General features: G+C 38.3%; 1 protein-coding gene across 10 annotated transcripts in view; it reads right to left on the minus strand.

The window, feature by feature from the left end:
• The window catches only part of cnksr2a (connector enhancer of kinase suppressor of Ras 2a), a 490,411-nt gene that overhangs the window by 248,917 nt on the left and 223,292 nt on the right, over positions 1 to 18,202 (minus strand). For 9 of the 10 annotated variants that reach the window (XM_087992951.1, XM_087992950.1, XM_043700617.2 and 6 more), the window contains exon 8: positions 2,551 to 2,619. The exons of the other annotated variant lie outside the window; for it this stretch is intronic. In XM_087992951.1, the coding sequence (XP_087849077.1) occupies positions 2,551 to 2,619 (69 nt within the window). The remainder of the gene's footprint in view (positions 1 to 2,550; positions 2,620 to 18,202) is intronic. 10 annotated transcript variants of the gene reach the window in all.

Genomic DNA, 18,202 nt, shown 5'->3' on the forward strand with positions numbered 1-18,202 from the left:
ATCTGCTCTCTAGTTGGTTCTTCAACATATTGGCCCAGAAAACGATCCTGTATACACTCCAGGAATTCCTCCTCTCCAGTAGGGTTCGTAATTTAATTTGTCCAATCTTTATGCGGATTGAAGTCACCTGTAATTACAGATGTTCCTTTATTGCATGTGTCTCTAATTTCTTGTTTAATGCTATATCCAAAATCACCCCTACAGTGTAGATCTCCAAATATAATCCACCACTAATGCTTTTTTTGTTTGCATTATCATTTGTTCTGGATACTGTTTTCTTTTTAAACCTTATACTAATGTTTGTATGGATATTTGATGTTGTGTTTTGTTACTTTAAGTAAATAAGTAATAACATTTCTTGAACTAGAGATTTATGACCAACTAATAGAATCAGAGTAAGGATCTGACCCATTGTGTTTGCTTCACTCTTGACTCATTCTTGCCATGTGGGGTGACAATACTTGAACTACATTTTCAAATTGCAGTTATTGTAATTTAATATTGTTCCCACCTCTACATCGACTCTTCCAAATGGACTCCCATATATTAACAATCCTTTCTGGTCAGAAGGCAGTTTTGTTTATTTTACAAATATCTTCTCCTAATTCATCACTGGCACTTCCCTGGGTGTACAGCTAAAGGGATGCTCTGCCCAGTGTTGTCAACCTCAGGAATAGTCAGAGGATTCCAGTTCATTCAGTCTGAAAGTTTAACTTTCATTCAAGACAGTGAAGCCCCATTACAGGATACCGTTTCACAACATAATAGTAGGAACACTGTTCTTGTTAATAATCATGTCATTATTTTAAAAAAAAAGTCATTACTGATTAATTTCATAACCTGTAACAGATTAACAAACCTCACATATACTAAAAATCCAACGCTAATTAACTGACACAACCAAACCATTGTACATCAGGTCTATGATTCAAATTGCCTTACGATTTCATTACAATTGACACAAAACAAACCGAATTAATCCTTCAATCTTTTCACAAATACATCACAAGATTTTTATAATTCTCTGTGCTCCACCTTTCTACTAAGCCTGAATTGCATGAAGCACAGAGGGATTTGGGGAGGGGGGGGGGGGTTGCCCAAGTTAGATCCACAAAGTTAACATTCAGGTGCTGAGGCTAATAGGGAAGGCAACCGAATGGTTAGTCTTCAATTCAAAAGGAATAGAGTATTAAAAACACTGAGGTCTTACTAAAACTGTACAAGGCGCTAGCCAAACCAAAGCTGGAACATCATCAAAGGAAAGACACATTGGCATTGACAGTCTAAAGAAGGCTCATTAGTGATAATGTGTATGGAGGGATTTTCTTATGAGGAGAGGTAGAATAGTTGAGCTTATATTCATTTGAGTTTAGAAGAATGTGTGAAGACCCTATTGAAATGTATAAGATTCTTAGGTACTTGAAAATGTAGGCGCCGACTGGGTTGGTGCCGAATGGGTAGACGCCGACTGGGTAGACGCAGAAAGGTGGTTTCCCTATGAGAAAGGGTCTAGGATCAGACAACTCAATCACATAATAAAGGTTTGACCACTTAATACCGAGATATGGATGAACTTGCTCTCTCTATGAAATTCTAGAAGAGAACAGAGAGCTATTGAGGCTGGGTCATTAAGTATAGTCCAGGTTGAGAACTACAAAGTTTTAATTGTTAAGGAGATAAAGGGTTATGGGAAAAAGATGAAATTGGAGTTGAGGATGATCAGATTCACCATGATTTCACTGAATGGTGGAGCTGACTTGATGTGTTGAATACCTACTTCTGCTCCCACGCTGAATGGTCTTATAGTATTTTCTCATTTACCTGTACTTCAAAACTTGTAATGTTGTGTTCTCTTTCAAATCAAAGTCATTTGTCATTAGATGCCAAAATATATATTTTTTTCATTTTGGCTATGTCTTTATTCAATTCATGACTCACCTGGAAAAGCTTTGGCTGCTGTTTGGAACTCTATATGCTTGGTTAAATGTTAGCCTGTGGGTGTTATAGCAGCTTTGATAAGAGGAAAGGTCCATAAAGGAACAAAAGGATGGTCAACTGGTCCCAGCTTGCACACAGTGGGAGGGCATGGATAGAGTAGATAGGAATAGCCTTCTCTCCTTGGTGGACTGACCAATGACTGGGAGGCATAGATTTATGGTAAATGGGAGCTGAGGAAAGGTTTTTGAGGGTAGTGTGCCTCGGGAACTTAGTGCCTGAAAGCATGGAAGAGGCAGAAACCTTCATAACACTAAAGAAGTATTTAAATGTGCCCTTGTAATGCCAAGGCATACAAGGCCATGAGTCAAATGCTGGAAAATCGGTTTAGAATGCTTGCTCTTGATTGGCACAGACTTGATGGGCTGAAGAGCCTTTATATTGTGTTGTAGGTTCAGTGACAGTACCTGTGATCTGCCATCAACTGATAAATCTCATTGGTTTTCAAAGAGTGTAAATGTGACAAAAGTCAATTATGAGAATCAGGGTGTCATTCTTCACTGGCTTGACAAATCCTACCTCTGAAAAAAAATCCCATCTTTGTGTGACACGTACCACAGTTTGATGATTGACCTGAATCACTTCATCCCCAGCGTGGATTTTCTTGCACCGATCTGCAGGAGACTTTACAAAAGGAGGGAAAAAAAGGGAGACCCAGATGAAAAAAATAAAAGCATCATCAAACAAAATGTGCAACATTTACTCACTTCATTAAACATTTCTCCACGCCCTCTTTCTTTTAAAACAATGCAGAAATGACATTCCCTGTGGCTAAACTAACATATAGTGAAGACAACGCCACAATATTTCATCCACTTAATGTTTCATTTGTGTTGTTAATTAAATTGTAGTTCAGTTAATTGCTGTTCAATATCTAAGTGCAGCTGTATGTTACAAAATAGAGGACAATCTTCTTCTGCAGCACCGCAAACCAATTTTCGAAGGTGTTTGGTTTCAAGTATTACTTGATCTATTCAATTTCAGCTTATGCACTGCACAACACTGCAGATGGACACTTACAGACAAAGCATTGAATAGGATTCCTAACATAACAAACTACTGCAGATCTTTTTTGCCACTAGAGAAATGGAAATACTTGTAAGGATACACACAAGCATTCAGACATTTTACATTACTCTGTGTGCAGTCTTTATTGTTTGTTAAATGTAGTTCCACAAAATTGCCCTTTGCGTCTGCTCTACCAATCAAAATAATTGTGGCTGATCCAACTCCGTACCCTATTCCCACTTTCTCCCCATATCCGTTGATCTCTTTAGTCCCAGAAACTACATCCAACACCTTCTTAAATTCAATCTTTTGGCCTCAACCACTTTCTGTGTCAGAGAATTCCACAGGCTCGTCACTCTTTGGTGGAATGTAAATTGAATAAAAATCTGGGATTGAGTCTAATGATGACCCATGAAACCAGTGGTGGTTATCATAAAAACTGATCTTGTTCACTGATGTTCTTTCGGGAAGGCAATCTGCCATTCTTCACTGATTTGGCCTATATACAATGCCAGTCCCAAAGCAATATGGAGCAGGGAGGTGTTGAAGAGTTGGTGGGAGGGTGAAAGGAGTTGAGGATACCCCTCTCCCTCTCCTTTCACCAACCTTGCCAGTTGGGCAACTGATGAAAAGGCTAGCAGAATGAACACCTCTCTTTACTCACAAGCTTCACACAGGAGGAATCAGGTCTCATTGAGCAGCTGATTAGGCCAACGTACATCGGTGCCAAAAAAGACGTGTGAGCATTTTAAAGGGCTCATGCACCGTTAGAGATCAATCTGGGCTCCATGGCAGCCATTATTATGTCAGAATTTGTGACAAAATCTCATCTGATGACCCCACTGGCGGTTGTGATTTGCAGTTTGGGAATCCCTGTTGTATCCTTGATTATTCCATATTCATGTCTTCACTCTGATCCTTCAATTTGTAAACGTCTTCATTCTTGCTGAGTCATGCATGCCATTGACACATTTTCACAGTCATAGTCTCAAACACTAGAGTGCCTGTGAGTCAGAGACTGTCATTCTCAACCAGAGGTATGTTTAGAACTTCTAGAGAATAGAAGTCATCACCTTTATCATCACCCTGTTACGTAAGATGAACTTTTCTTGCAAATTACTGAGTCAATCTCAACATATTCTTCACTTCTCCCAGATGAATTCACACATACTGACATTTATAATGAGTGAATAAATGGCCTGATGGCTGGTTAAACATCAATTAATCATCATTGAGTCATACAGCACGTACAATCCTTTGACCCATTTTGTCCATGTCAATGTCGCCCACTCCGTCCCCTTCCCTATGTTTTAACAATCCCATTTTAAATGTTTCTGTAACAAATTGCTATCTGTTTCTTTATAGAACACATAATGAATCCTATTGGTTGTCAATTTTTCTTTCAATGGGGGCAATATCAATGAAGCAGCATCTGTTGCCTTTCCCCAGCCATCCTGCAAAGGCAGAGATTCATTGTCTTAAATTGCTGCAGTGTTTGTAAAGATCAACCCTCCCCTGATAAATATCAGACAGGGAATTGCAGGACACAGTCAATATAAGAATGGCAGTGCATATCCAAATCAGGAAGTAGTGCGTTTCAGATGCGATGACATTACATTAACATTGTTAATCTTTGCCTTGCTGGAATAGGTAGCTGGGTCAATAAACCTTACTGAGACCACCTTGTAAATAGTACACTGTAACGACTGAGCGCTGGTATTGGGTGGTGGATATTGAGTCTGAAGGCACTGGCTGTCAGGTGAAGTACTCCGCCTTGCATTGCATTCTTTTTTATTATTTGAATATTCTTATGACTACATCCATCTTTGTGAGCATTCATCACATGACTCGCCTCAAACTTCTATGGTGCAGAGATGTTTTGAGCGATCAGAAAGTTTACTTGGTACAGTGTACCAGTTTCCATTGTGTACTACCCTTGCAGGTAAAATATTGAGATAGCTACTCTAGGTCAATGACTTTAAGAAAAAGATTGCAGCAACTCAACCATGATGCTGTTATCAAACATACTTGCTGAATGCAGCTATCTGTCACACTGTAGTTGCAAACTTGTTAGCACAGAGTGCACTGTAGTGAGGGCTTTCAAGCTATGTCCATTTTCTATAAACCATCATTTTTTATCTAACTATAGCATTTTACAAAAATACCTTGTTTCAAGTAGTAGATGTTTCTGGAAATTACCACAAGATAGTGGTTGAAAACAAAAAATGCTGGAGATCACAATGGGTCAGGCAGCATCCGTGGAGAGAAAGCAAGGTAATGTTTCAAGTCTGGATGACTCTTCATCATTTGCTCCTCCAATATAGTGGTTACTGAATTCAATATATCAATTCATTTATTCCTATCTCTGTCTTCTGCGAGTTCTTTCTCCCCAGACTGCCTACTTAGAACACATTTCTCCTGTTTTCTGCCTTTATCTCTTACTCTGTGTTTCAGTCCTTTGACACTTGTAATTTGAAATTGATGCATGGCTCTATTTCATATCTCCTCATAGTTTTTTGTAAGCTCTTCGATAGTTGTTCCTGGCAGCAGGTACCAACTTTTTCAGCCCTCAGCCAGGCTCTTGTCTTGGTAGGTCTATGCAAATAGAAAATCTGTTATGGGAGTCCTGCCTAACTGACACGGCCTTTGCTTCTCCTTGGACATGATGCTCATTTTACTCTGTTACTGCTTGAGAAAGAGATCTGTGCTGCAGTGGAAAAGCCACGGCAAGGAAAGAAGTACAGATTTTCAGAAGAACTCTATCTATTAACAATAGAAGACAGTAAACCAAACAGATGCATTAAAGTAGAAAGAGGAAACTATAGATACAACACCGACATGAACATGGCCTTGTCAGTGATGCTCACATCCAAATAATTGCTTTTAAAAATGATAAAATAAAGAATAGCAGAGAAAGACTAAGCAACTTGAAAGAAGAAACATGTCAAGTAAAGGGTGGCACAGTGGCTCAGTGGTTAGCACTGCTGCCTCACAGTGCCTGGGACTCAGGTTTGATTTCTGCCTTGGGCCACTGTCTGTGTCGAGTTTGCACATTCTCCCTGTGTCTTCGTGGGTTTCCTCCAGGTGCTCCGGTTTCCTCCCGCAGTCCAAAGATGTGCAGATCAGGTGAATTAGCCATGCTAAATTGTCAATAGTGTTAGGTGCATTAGTCAGGGATAAATGTAGGGGAATGGGTCTGGGAGGGTTACTCTTTGGAGGGTCAGTGTGGACTTGTTGGGCTGAAGGGCTTATTTCCACACCATAGGAAATCTAATCTAAAGAGCGAAAACTAATGAGTGTCACAGAAAGCAAATAGCTCACAGTTACATAACTGCAAAACGCTGCATGGAACATGCACAAACCAGACACAAATGCACTTATGCTTGAGTCTGGCTGAATCACTGTAAGCAATAACAGGGAAAATGAGGAACATAGATCAATTTGTTTTTAATCACAAAAGATGTGTGAAAAACACAAGATCCGCAGTTTGTGTGGTAATCTGGCAGAGCAAATCACCGACTTGTTAATGAACTCGCTTGACTTTTAACCTCAAATTGATCCCAATTACACTAAAATGAACAGGATGAAAATTGAGTGGAGTCCACAAACTGACGAATGATCAGCTCAAGCTGATAACAAGACATGCAGTCATGATAAAACTTTATCTAATTGTTCTTGCAAATTTTCAAAAGTCAATGCCCCCAAAAAATCTGAAGTTCTTCTTTTATTTTTCATGTGAATGCAAATAGAAATAAGGAATTTGTTTCAATACAGGCAGAAAACTCTGAAAATCCGATGAAGGGTATACACCCTAAACATCATAATCTGCATTTTCCCTTCACAGATTCTGACTGTCAATTAATGTCCATTTTAAGATTTCCAAAAAGTGCAATGTTACCGGGTTACTTTTACTGAATTTCATTCAATTACCTACTTTGTGGAATAGGTTAATAATACTGCAGCCACAATGTTTTTTTGAACTGACGGATACTAAACATTAATATATTGCTAAAGTACAATCCTAAATTCTAAACATGCATATTATGTAATAATTTTCTTAATTTTAGTCACTTCCTTGAGACCTACATTTTGCAGTGAAGTAATTACCCTTTTTGGAGGCTACTGCTACCTGCAGTGAGTCGGATTTCATTGCTAATTCTTATACAAGCTGGTACCATGTCAAATTTAGTAGGCAGTATTATATGATGCCTCCCCACACCTATAATAGAGCACCTATGTTGCTCAACCACATGACGATTTAAGAAACCTGTAATCTATAAATTTTCAGAGATGGTTGAAAAATTTGATTTTTGTTTGTGTTTTAAACCATTACTTCCTCTTGCAACGTAGACTCAAAGAATGGTTACAGTGCAGAAGAAAACTCAACTTGCCTAGCTTACCCACCCTTTCCCCACAATCCTACAAATCTTCTCTCTTCAGGAGCTTACCAAATTCCCTTTTGAAAAGCCCGATTTAATCTACCTCCACCACACTCTCAGGCAGTGTAATTCACATTTGAACTATTCGCTGCATGTAAAAAATGTTTTTCCTAATATCCCTGTTGGGTGCTTCTGTTGATCACTTTCAATCTGATACACGACCCTTCAGCCAATTGATCTTTCTTTTTACTTACTTTGTCTTGCCGTGCTTCAGAATTTGAATTCTTCCAACAAATCTCCTTTCAGCCTTCTTTAAGAATGACAACCCCAGATTCTCCAATCTATCCTGTTCATTAAGTTGCTCATTTCTTTGGAACCATTCTCTCTCCTGCATCCTTTCTAATGCCTCCACATAGTGCTTAGAATTTGGAATACTGCTTTTGGGGATGAACTAGATTTTTCTAATAAAACATCATAATTTCTTTGCTTTTGTCCTCTTTGCCTCTGTTTATAAAGTCCACAATCCTTATGCTTTCTTTACCATAGTCCCACCTGACCCAGAGGTGTCTAATAATATGTGAACAGATTGATTGAAAAATGTCTGTTGTCATAAATAGCAATTACATGATCCTATGATTAGATTAGATTAGATTACAGTGTGGAAACAGGCCCTTCGGCCCAACAAGTCTACACCGACCCGCCGAAGTGAAACCCACCCATACCCCTACATTTACCCCTTACCTAACACTATGGGCAATTCAGTATGGCCAATTCACCTGACCCTGCACATCTTTTGGACTGTGGGAGGAAACCGGAGCACCCGGAGGAAACCCACGCAGACACAGGGAGAACGTGCAAACTCCACACAGTCAGTCGCCTGAGGCGGGAATTGAACCCGGGTCTCTGGCGCTGTGAGGCAGCAGTGCTAACCACTGTGCCACCGTGCCGCCCACAATGCTTACTTTCTTCCTTTTATATGTCAGTGTAGTGATATAAAAATTCTTTGCATCCTTCTACTCCAAGACAATTTTCCAGAACGATTCAAAATTGTGAAATATCTTAGTTCCCTCGGTTTTATTTTCCTACGACAATCTTCAGACTTTTATAACTAAAACTAGCTATCAGGTTTCCTTAGTTGCTGCCTGACGTACCTCATGCCTTTTAACCCTAATACATGGTGTCATCCCCAGCCCAATTGACTTTAGTTCTGTTCATGAAAAATCTATAATATTTGACACAAGTCTGATATAAAATGAGTTCTTAGGAAGACAGGGGAGATCAGTTTGAAACAATGAAAGTTGATTGCATAACAGTCAAAAGGCCAGTTAAAAAGATATTGGAGTGACAGCAGCAATACCAAAATCTTTTTCAAGCTCTGCTTGAAGTCAAAGAACCACAAAGAACTGCAGAGAGTAATGATGAATTCTTCAGGGTAGAGTCAAGTGGACTCCAATGACATGGCAGAGGATGTCATGTAATGGATACTGTGTAGCAAGTTTATACTTCAAGACTTGCTAATAATGAATCATGCAATTGCAATGCCTAAAAGTGGATGCATACTGTGAAGAAAGCACAAACCGAACAGCTACAGTGCTGATCTTAATGCAGGAACAATATAGGTCAATGAGCAGAGGGGTAACGGGTAATGGGTGAGTGGGACTTGGTATAAGTTGTACAGCTTCAGATGACATCAAGGTTACAGCAAGTGCAATGGAGGGCACCAGTAAAGAATGGGTTTGACTTGTCAACTCTTCAGGTAACAGAAACGTGGCTACGGCAGGAAAGTAGTGAACATATCTCTGTTAGAAAACTCTTTATCACATTTGGGTGGATTGCAGACAACAAGAATTTTAAGTAAGATGCGTGGAGCAAGTAAAAAGCCCAAAGGAGGGAGAACTGCCAGAGAAGTAAAGGGACAGACCAGGGTGACATATGGGTGATAACAATCACACAGCCCCTCCCATAGTCTTACGCACCTGGTGGGTAACGTCAGGCTTCATAATTCACTAATATTCTTTACAAAAAGAATTCAATTCACTAAAGAGCAACTAATCAGCAACTACCGCGAATGCATCCAATCAAACATCCGTCATAGATTTATTTAAAACAGATTTAAATTAGATTATTTTTTAAATTACCCCTTATTTATCCAACTCATGTTCAAATTTTGCCAACAAATTATTCTATAAACAAACGATTTCTTCCTCTTTCTTCAGTGTTATCTTTCTTCACCCTCTCGTATGGTGCTCGATGCTACAGGGTAACTGATCATTCCCAGCAGCCTGCGATCACCACCAACTCTACCATAGATGCCAACTGTAGACTCCCTCTTTGCTCTAACGCGAAGGTTTTATTTCATCTGAAGCTGATCTCAGTCAACTTATCAGATATCCTAACTAAAAGTTACATACGCTTTCTTGGCACTCTGGATTTTGAGTGTCCTTCAGCTTGATGATCCATGCCTAGATGCTGGAATTTCAACTACTGCAGATAAATTACTCATGGCATAGTGAGATATGTTGTGGAGTTGTGGTTTTCACACTGGTGTGGTACAATGTTCCAGTCTCAGGCAGAATAACATGGGAGTACAATTTTAATTGTTTTAAATTCATTTACAAGATGCAAGGGTTAGTTCAGCATGTGTTGCTAACTCTCATTGCTTTAGAGAAGGTGGTGGTGAGCTGCTTCAATTGCTCAGTCCATTTGGTGTAAGGACACCCACAGTGTTGGTAGGAAGAGAGTTTCAGGATTTTAACCGAGCAACAGTAAAGGAACAGCTATATACTTCTAAGTCAATATGTTGAGTGGCTTGGAAGAGATCTTGCATGTCGTAGTGTTTCCATATATTTGCTACCCTTATCCTTTTAAGTGGATGAGGTTTGGAAGATCTTCTTAAAGGAGTCTTAGACAGTTGCTGCAGGGATTCTGGTATATACCATGCACTGCTACCAGTCTGCTGCAGGAGTAAATATTTAAGTTCAAGATCACAAGAATGTTGTATTCTTTTCCAAAACAACTTATCCTTATTTATTGAACTTAAATTTTTGTTAAGAACGAGAGTATTCATATTCTGAACATTGTATCTATGAAAGCTGGAATTTTTCAGGTTCAATTAAATATACAATAGTTTTTCTCTTATTACCATAATGTAATGCTCCAATAATTTTGTTACATTAAAGTGATAGGAAACCTGCTGTTGGATCTAGGCAGGGTAACATCAGATTCCACCCATATTCTACTACGAAACCTGAGCACACAATCTAGGTTGACAGTCAAATGTATGACTGAAGGTCATATTTTCCAGGTAAAGGAATGAAATAAGATCATCTCATCCTAATGCAGCGAATAAAATGGATACAATCACAGAGCACAAAACGTAACCCAGAGTCTTTGTTAGCATTTATTCTTCAATTGCCACTACATGTCACTCAATTTCATGCTGCTTCTGAAACTCCGCATGTAAATCTCTTTCCATCTTTGTCTCTGTAATGACAGTGACATTTAAAAATAACCCAGTGGCTATGGGGATGTTTAAAATTTAGGAAACATTATTGGAAGTAAATTGTTTGATTCTTTGAATATGCTCTGCTATTCATAATAATTATTGTTAAGCTTCTACTTCAACGCTTGCTACCCACACCAACCCCATTTCTTCAATCCATTTGGTTATAAAAATCTCGGAGCATTAAACTAAGATCCAACTCTCAATTCTTTATCTCACTCATATAATCACGATCAACTATGTTCTTGTTCTCTTCAGTGACGGTATTTAAGTAGTAATCTGGGAGGTATGCTCAGAGTCCTGTTTCTTGGTTGATGTAAGAAATCAATGGTGTTGCATTTTTTTGTCCAGAATAGCCTCTCCACCCTATTCGTTCCTCAACTGGCACACATCGTTTCAGGTTTCCTACATTATTGAACCTATGAGCTCAATCAAGACAAACGTCTTTTTGTTTAATTTCAGATTCTTTCCCATGGCTTTTTCTCATGCTTGTGTGAGCCTGGTATCATGTTCTTACTGATGCTAATGTCATTGACACACGCACAATGGAAGAATGATTCAATTACTCACCTTAGGTACATGAAAGATTCTAAAATGAAGGATAAAGAAAATACACTGAAGAGACAAAGAAGTTTGCATCATTGTGTCATTGGCAAAATCTAAAGCAGCATTTAATTTGGAAAGCATTTCAGCTCCAGCAGGTTGTAACATAACTTATTCATGTGTGTGGTTAATTTTATAGCATTCTCTTTGTAGAACCTTAGCATACAGGTATTTAGATACACATTTCTATTGTACACAATCACTGGGGACTTAACTCATCTATTGAGTTCACTAATTATGTCATGAAACTATTTGCACTGCGATTCTGTATTTTAATTTATCTTGCAAGGTATCATTTAATTAGGTTCAAGTACTGGCATTTCATTAACAAAGACTTTGTGCACAAAAACCTGACTGTACAAAAAAAACAAAACATTAAGCTTCTTGTTTTCCTTCAGGCATAGGATCCACAGGCAATACCCATTTCAACAATGGAGCCTTTCACTATTCTTGATCGCCAATGCTGCCAGTTGAACAATCGTGCTGATAACAGGAATGATACTCCTGTGTTGGTCATTCACTGAGATGATACAGTGCTCCTTCTATGTTGCTACCAAAGCATGCTATCGGTTTAATTGATGCAGTTCTGAGGTTTTGATTATTTTGTAGGCTTTCATGGCCCTTGCAGCCTACAGTTTTCACACTAATTATGATATCCAACTTCAGATGCATAATTTTCATTCAAACTCTAAAGTATGTGTTTCCCAAGGCAGGAGATAGGTTGCTGCTATACAATCATGTCGCATGGAAACAGATCCTTCGGTCCAAACAGTCCGTGCTGAACATAATCGCAAACTAAAATAGTCCCACTTGCCTGCTCCTGGCCCATTTCCCTCCCTTTCCTATTTGTGTACTTATCGAAGTGTCTTTTAACATTGCAACTTTTAATTGGCCTCTGTAATTTATCTTTGCTTGCACAGATGCACCCGTAAAGCAGCTGTAACATGGAACAGGAAAAGAGTTTTCAAGCTATGATCCTCCTACAAATCATTTGTTGAAAACCTATGTTTCTCTGTAGTTATACTTGAAAACACAGTGCAATTAATAGAAGACAGTGATTTATCTACTACCTAGTTCTTGCAAGCTGTTATCATATATAGATAATTATATGAATGTATGTGGGTTGGGGCAGGTTCTGTCAGTTCAACTAAATTCAGGGTGCAAAAGGCATTAATAATGATCTGTGTATCCATTTCATGAATTTTGATATCACACTGTAGAAGAGAAACTGTCAAGAAACTGGACTCATTCAGTTGGCTTTTTAAAAAATAGGTTTCTTGAAAGCATTTGCCAAGGTGATGGTCAGTGATTGACAGGCAGACTTATGAACGTTGACAATTTCTTACCCTGATTTTGTGCATGAGCAATGGTGCTCCACTAAGCCATGGGCAGCCATAAAACATATTGATCATAAGCGGAGATTTAGTCAGTTAACCCCCTTAAATCCTGTATCTTCCATTTAATTAAATCATTGCTCATTTGTCCCTCACCTTCATCTACCTGCCTTTGATCCATATCTCTTGATACACTTTCCTGACAAAAATTCATCAAGCTTAATCTATTAATCATGATTTGGTTCTCTTGCTGATAAACCATAAATACAATTTTCTAAATTAATAGCAATTAAGTAAAGTCCTTGAAAATACTTTTACTGGTCTCAAATGTCTCATCTAATATCACAATGTTCCCTGTTTTTCCACAAAAACACTTGTAACAAATGATTAGTGTCTTCTCCTGAGTTTCCAATGCCTTGCAGATTTTAACCATTGTATGGCCATGTCATGTAATGCAATAGTAAATGAAAATTAGAGTCATCTCTTTCTGGCTATAGCTGATTCTGCCTTGCAGATCATCTCATATCTAATTACACTATTGTACAATTCACCAAAGAGAAATAGTGTAAAGAAATTTAATAAATATTTGATATGTGACATATTAGTGAAAAGTTCCAATTGATCTTTGTAACGCCTTTTGTTTCCTTGAATTTGCTCTTGCCAACAGAAAATACAGGAAATACTCAGTAGGTCTGCCAGCATCTGTGCAAAGAAACAGAGCTAACATTTGGAGTTGAATATGACTCTTCTGCTGAGTATTTCTAACACAAAGTGAAATTTTATCACTTCAGTTTTAGTTATCTTTTTAATCAGTCTCATCCAAATTTCTGCCAATGTGACCATTACAAGGCAGCTGTTGGCAAGAGTGGTTTAGGTGATGTTGAGTTAGTAAAGCATTTTGGTTCATGTAATTGTGTCTTTTAAATTGCACATACTGCATACACTGTTTGATTGACAACTTTAAAGGTTAAGTAAAACGTTTAAACTTGGTTATATGAACTGAGTATAATACTTTTATTGGAACAAGAATCATAGAATTCCTACAGAGTGGAAAGAGGCCATTCAGCCCATCAGGTTGCACCGACCCGCTGATAAGCATCCCACCGAGAGCCACCCCCTACCCTATTCTCATAACCCTACATTCACCATGGCTAATCCACCTAGCCTGCGCATCCCCGGACATTACAGGGTAATTTAGCATTGCTAATCCACCTAACCTGCACTCCTTGGGACTGGGAGGAAACCACAGCACCTGGAGGAAATCCACACAGGCATGGGGAGAATGTGCACACTCCACACTCATTCAGGGCTCGAATCAAACCTGCGTCCTTGGCGCAGTGATGCAGCAGTGCTAACCACTGAGCCACTGTGCCGCCATGTCTGCCCACCAACCATGTATTTGGAAAAGGTTTTAATAGCAATCTGACTTGGTCAATTAACTGTATCTGTTGAACAAAGCATTAATATTTTGAAAAGAATATTCAGAACTTCTGCTCAAAATATTGTCCTTCACTAGTTTAGTATTTATGGGAATGTAAGTTGAATTGGCCTTATTGATAAGATGATGTAATATTGTTTATCCAACTTCTCAATATCTAAAAGTATGTAACACTTGTTCACCCAATGAATTTTTAGTTCCTGGGCCCTCGGGAATAATATGTGGATAGCTGTTTGGCCTACCTGACCCCCACTATGGGGTGTGGTGACATCCAATTACCCTCATCTTAAGCAAATGGAAAGAGTTCATTTCATCCCTTTCCAAATAATGTATAGGTCATCTTCTGAATTAGGAATAAGAGTTGAAAGCTCAGTCTTTTGTGGCATGATTTTAGCTAGACTCCTGCGGCATAATTCTTCTCAGGCATGGTCACTTGAGAGAGAGGAGAAGAAAGGTATTACCTGTGCTGACCAATTTGAAATAACCCTGGGGCTTGTGGGATAAGAAACAGAGTTATTAAGTATTCACAAAATATTCTTCGTTCATAAATAGTGGCTAATTGCACGTTGGCAGATCAACTGCTACTGAGGACCCCATGATATAAGTTAACAATTTTGAACTCTGAATTCAGTAATGGGGTTTTACACCTCAAATAAGGATAAACGTACATTGTGCTTTAATTTTTCTACTTGTCAAGTTGCAATAGGCTTGAAACATTCTCATAGCACATCAGCTTCACATTACTTCTAAACATCTAAAATATCTTCTCTGTAACACAGAGGAACAACTGAACACTCCAATTTCAGTCATTTTCTTCTGCATCAATAGCAAAAAGACTCAGCTCTCAAATTTTCACTCTAGTAAATAATAGTGACTTCCAAGCTCTAGAAATCCAAGTGGTTTCAACAGGTAAACTCCATACTATCAATATGCAGTCTTAATTCTGGCACCGTGCAGTGTTTTAGTGGGAGTAGTGAAGAACAGAGCTCATGAAGCCATTGTGTAAAAAAAAAAGCATTACCAGCCAAACCCTCCTTATAAATCAAAGTCAAAAGAAAGATGGAAAACTGAAGCTATATTTTGTGCATCTTAACTATAGATTGCAGTCTGGCACCAAACCAGCATACTTTCATTTTATGGAAGATAGCATTGCTTTGTACAGCATGTACTGTACTTCTTTTGAAACAAGTAATTGGATTGCAAACTGCAAAAAAAAATCCAGAAATCTATCACATCTGTAATGACAACTCCCTTGAAAGGTTGCCCAATCATGTCTTATATTTCAGTCTTTTCATTCAACTTTAATATATCCCCAATGAATATAAACTATTTCAAAGATAATAAGAATCAAAATATCTCAAGTTGTTGAGTGAATTAACATTTTGAATATTTCCTTCTAATCACGTAACAGACTATAAATGAATATTATTCGAAAACTTAATAAAATGTCAAGGATAAGTAACAACCTTTGATGTTGAAGAAACATGCTGACAGGTCACTTAAAATGGTAATTTTCTGTATGAACTTTCATTTATTGCTAAACAATGCATAAAATGGCAACATATTTAGAGCTTTTCCTTGCTGGCTTGACAGTTTGTGGTAATCAATTTAAAACACTGTTTAGATTAGGGTTTAAAAATCTTTACCCAATGACAAGGTAAAATAGAAGGCTGGAAACAGTGAATTGACTGACTACATCGATTTTGAGCACTGCAAAATTAAAAGCAATGTATTATAATTCTAATTAAAGTAAATCTGGAAGCAGAATTAATCAGCATCAAATAACAAATATAATTAATAAAAATTAGACATCTTCATTCTAGCTTTCAGTAGCCATGTTGCTTTTTGAGCCATTGACTTAATTCAAAATTAAACCCGCGACCTACGAAACAGATCCCTTTTCCAAATAGAAATAATTCTCCAAGAAAGAATTCAGATAAATTCCACCTGTTTTATCTGAAAGATTACTTTAAACAAATTTATTCTGCGTGGATGAGTGGCGAACTTTGTCATTAAGTTTACACATTCCTCCTTCCAGGAAACCTGAGCCCATTCCAAACTCGGTTGCTCATATTCTAACTTACTCCAACTTCCATGTACCCTCAGCATTGTCTTCACTGACCTAACATTGGCTGTTGGCTGAAAGAAAAGGCTTGATATTAAAATTCCATCCTAGTTTTTAAATCCCTCCATGGGATGCAAAAAAGGGACATTTGTGTCTTTGTTGCTAATTAACTGAAGGCCAACATGATGATGTTGCAAGCTAAAGGAATGTTAGCCTTTATTACAAGAAGATTTGTGTACAGGAGTAGTGATGTCGTGCTTCAATTGTGTACGAGCTTGATTAGACTGCACCTAGAGTACTGTGTGCAGTTTGGATCTCCTTATCTCAGGAAAGATATTCTTGCCATAAAGAGTCTGCTACAACGGTTTACCAAATCTGTTCCTGGGAGGGCGGGATTGTCCTATGAAGATCTACTCAGCAAACCAGGACTGATTCTCTAAAGTTTCAAAAGAGAGAGATGATCTCAGTGAAATTTATAAAATACTTCAAGGGTTACACAGGGTAGATGCAGGTAAGATATTTCCTCTGGTTGAGGAGTTGGGAACAGGGGCCACAATTTAAAAATAAGGGAGAATGCCACTTAGGAGATTAGGAGAAGTTTTTTTAACTCAGAGGTTTGTGAACATGTGGAATTCTCTCCCTCAGAGGACAATGGAAGCTCAGTTTAAAATGGAAATTGGTAAATTTCTAATTACCAATGTTACAAGTTGATAGGGATGGGGTGGGTAAAAGGTATATAAATGTTTGATTAGCTATGATCATATTGAATGGCAGGACAGGCTTGACAGTCTGAATGACCTATTTCTTCCTATCTCTGCAGTCACCTCTAGTCCTTCAGCCTGACAAAATATCTTCCCCCACGTTCTGGCCTGCTAAGCATCCTTGTGATTTTATTTGCTCTAGTATTGGCCGTCAGCTTTTCAATCCCCTCCTGAATATTCTCCATCTCCCATTCCACCTTTAAGATGCTCCTTAAACCTGCCACTTTGCCCAAGTGTTTGATTACCTGCCCAAATACGTGACTTGATGTTAAATCTTGTGATGCACCTTGGGAGGTTAACTATTTCCAAGGTACCAAACAAATGCAAGTTTCAGTTGAAATGCTGCGATGACGCCAGAATAGTCAATATGCCTAATTAATGACATTTTGAGTCCTCTCTGCCTGATCACGAGTATTGATGGGAAAAGGCCTCCTATTTGAATGTTTAGGAAGATCCCACTCACCTTCTTCAATGGCCACTGAGATTGTGTAAAATGATTATTTTTCCCTGAAATGCCAATTGCCGAAAAAATAATCAATAAAAAGCTGCCTGTACACTGGGGTTTAAATAATTTTCTTTCTTCTACCTTTAGTCGCAACTGTAATGGAGATTATTCACAGCTGGGTCTGTAATTCTATCTAATAAACAATCATTGTTAAACTACTGTGGTGAATCTTAAATTGCAGTTAAGCTAATATTGATCAGAAGAAATATAAAAGATACACATGATGTTTCAACTTTATGTATTTCAGCTATAATTTCAATGCCATGCAGTCGCTCCTCCCAAGGGTCCTCCCTGACCCTTCTATTGAGTTCTACTTGTCTTGGATCTCAAACTTTGGGATTCCTGAATCAAAATATTCTACGTATTATTAATAGTCTACCCTGGCAATTTTCCGTTCAAACATAACGCAGTGACTAAGGGACCTCTCATCACAAGTGTGTTCTTACCAGGGAATAACTGCCTGGGTATACTTTTACATGAGGTTTTATCCCACAACTAAAACAGCTTGCAACTCACAGATGCATATTAAAGCCTGGTGGCATGGTGGAGCAGTTTTTCAATCTTTGCACGTCTTTCCACGTGCTATTTTTCTTCCATCTTCGAAATTCCAAA

This window comes from Chiloscyllium plagiosum, unplaced genomic scaffold, assembly GCF_037043375.1.
Source record: "Chiloscyllium plagiosum isolate Xiang-an unplaced genomic scaffold, Cpla_swu_hap1 HiC_scaffold_12, whole genome shotgun sequence".
NCBI classification, from domain to species: Eukaryota; Metazoa; Chordata; class Chondrichthyes; order Orectolobiformes; family Hemiscylliidae; genus Chiloscyllium; species Chiloscyllium plagiosum.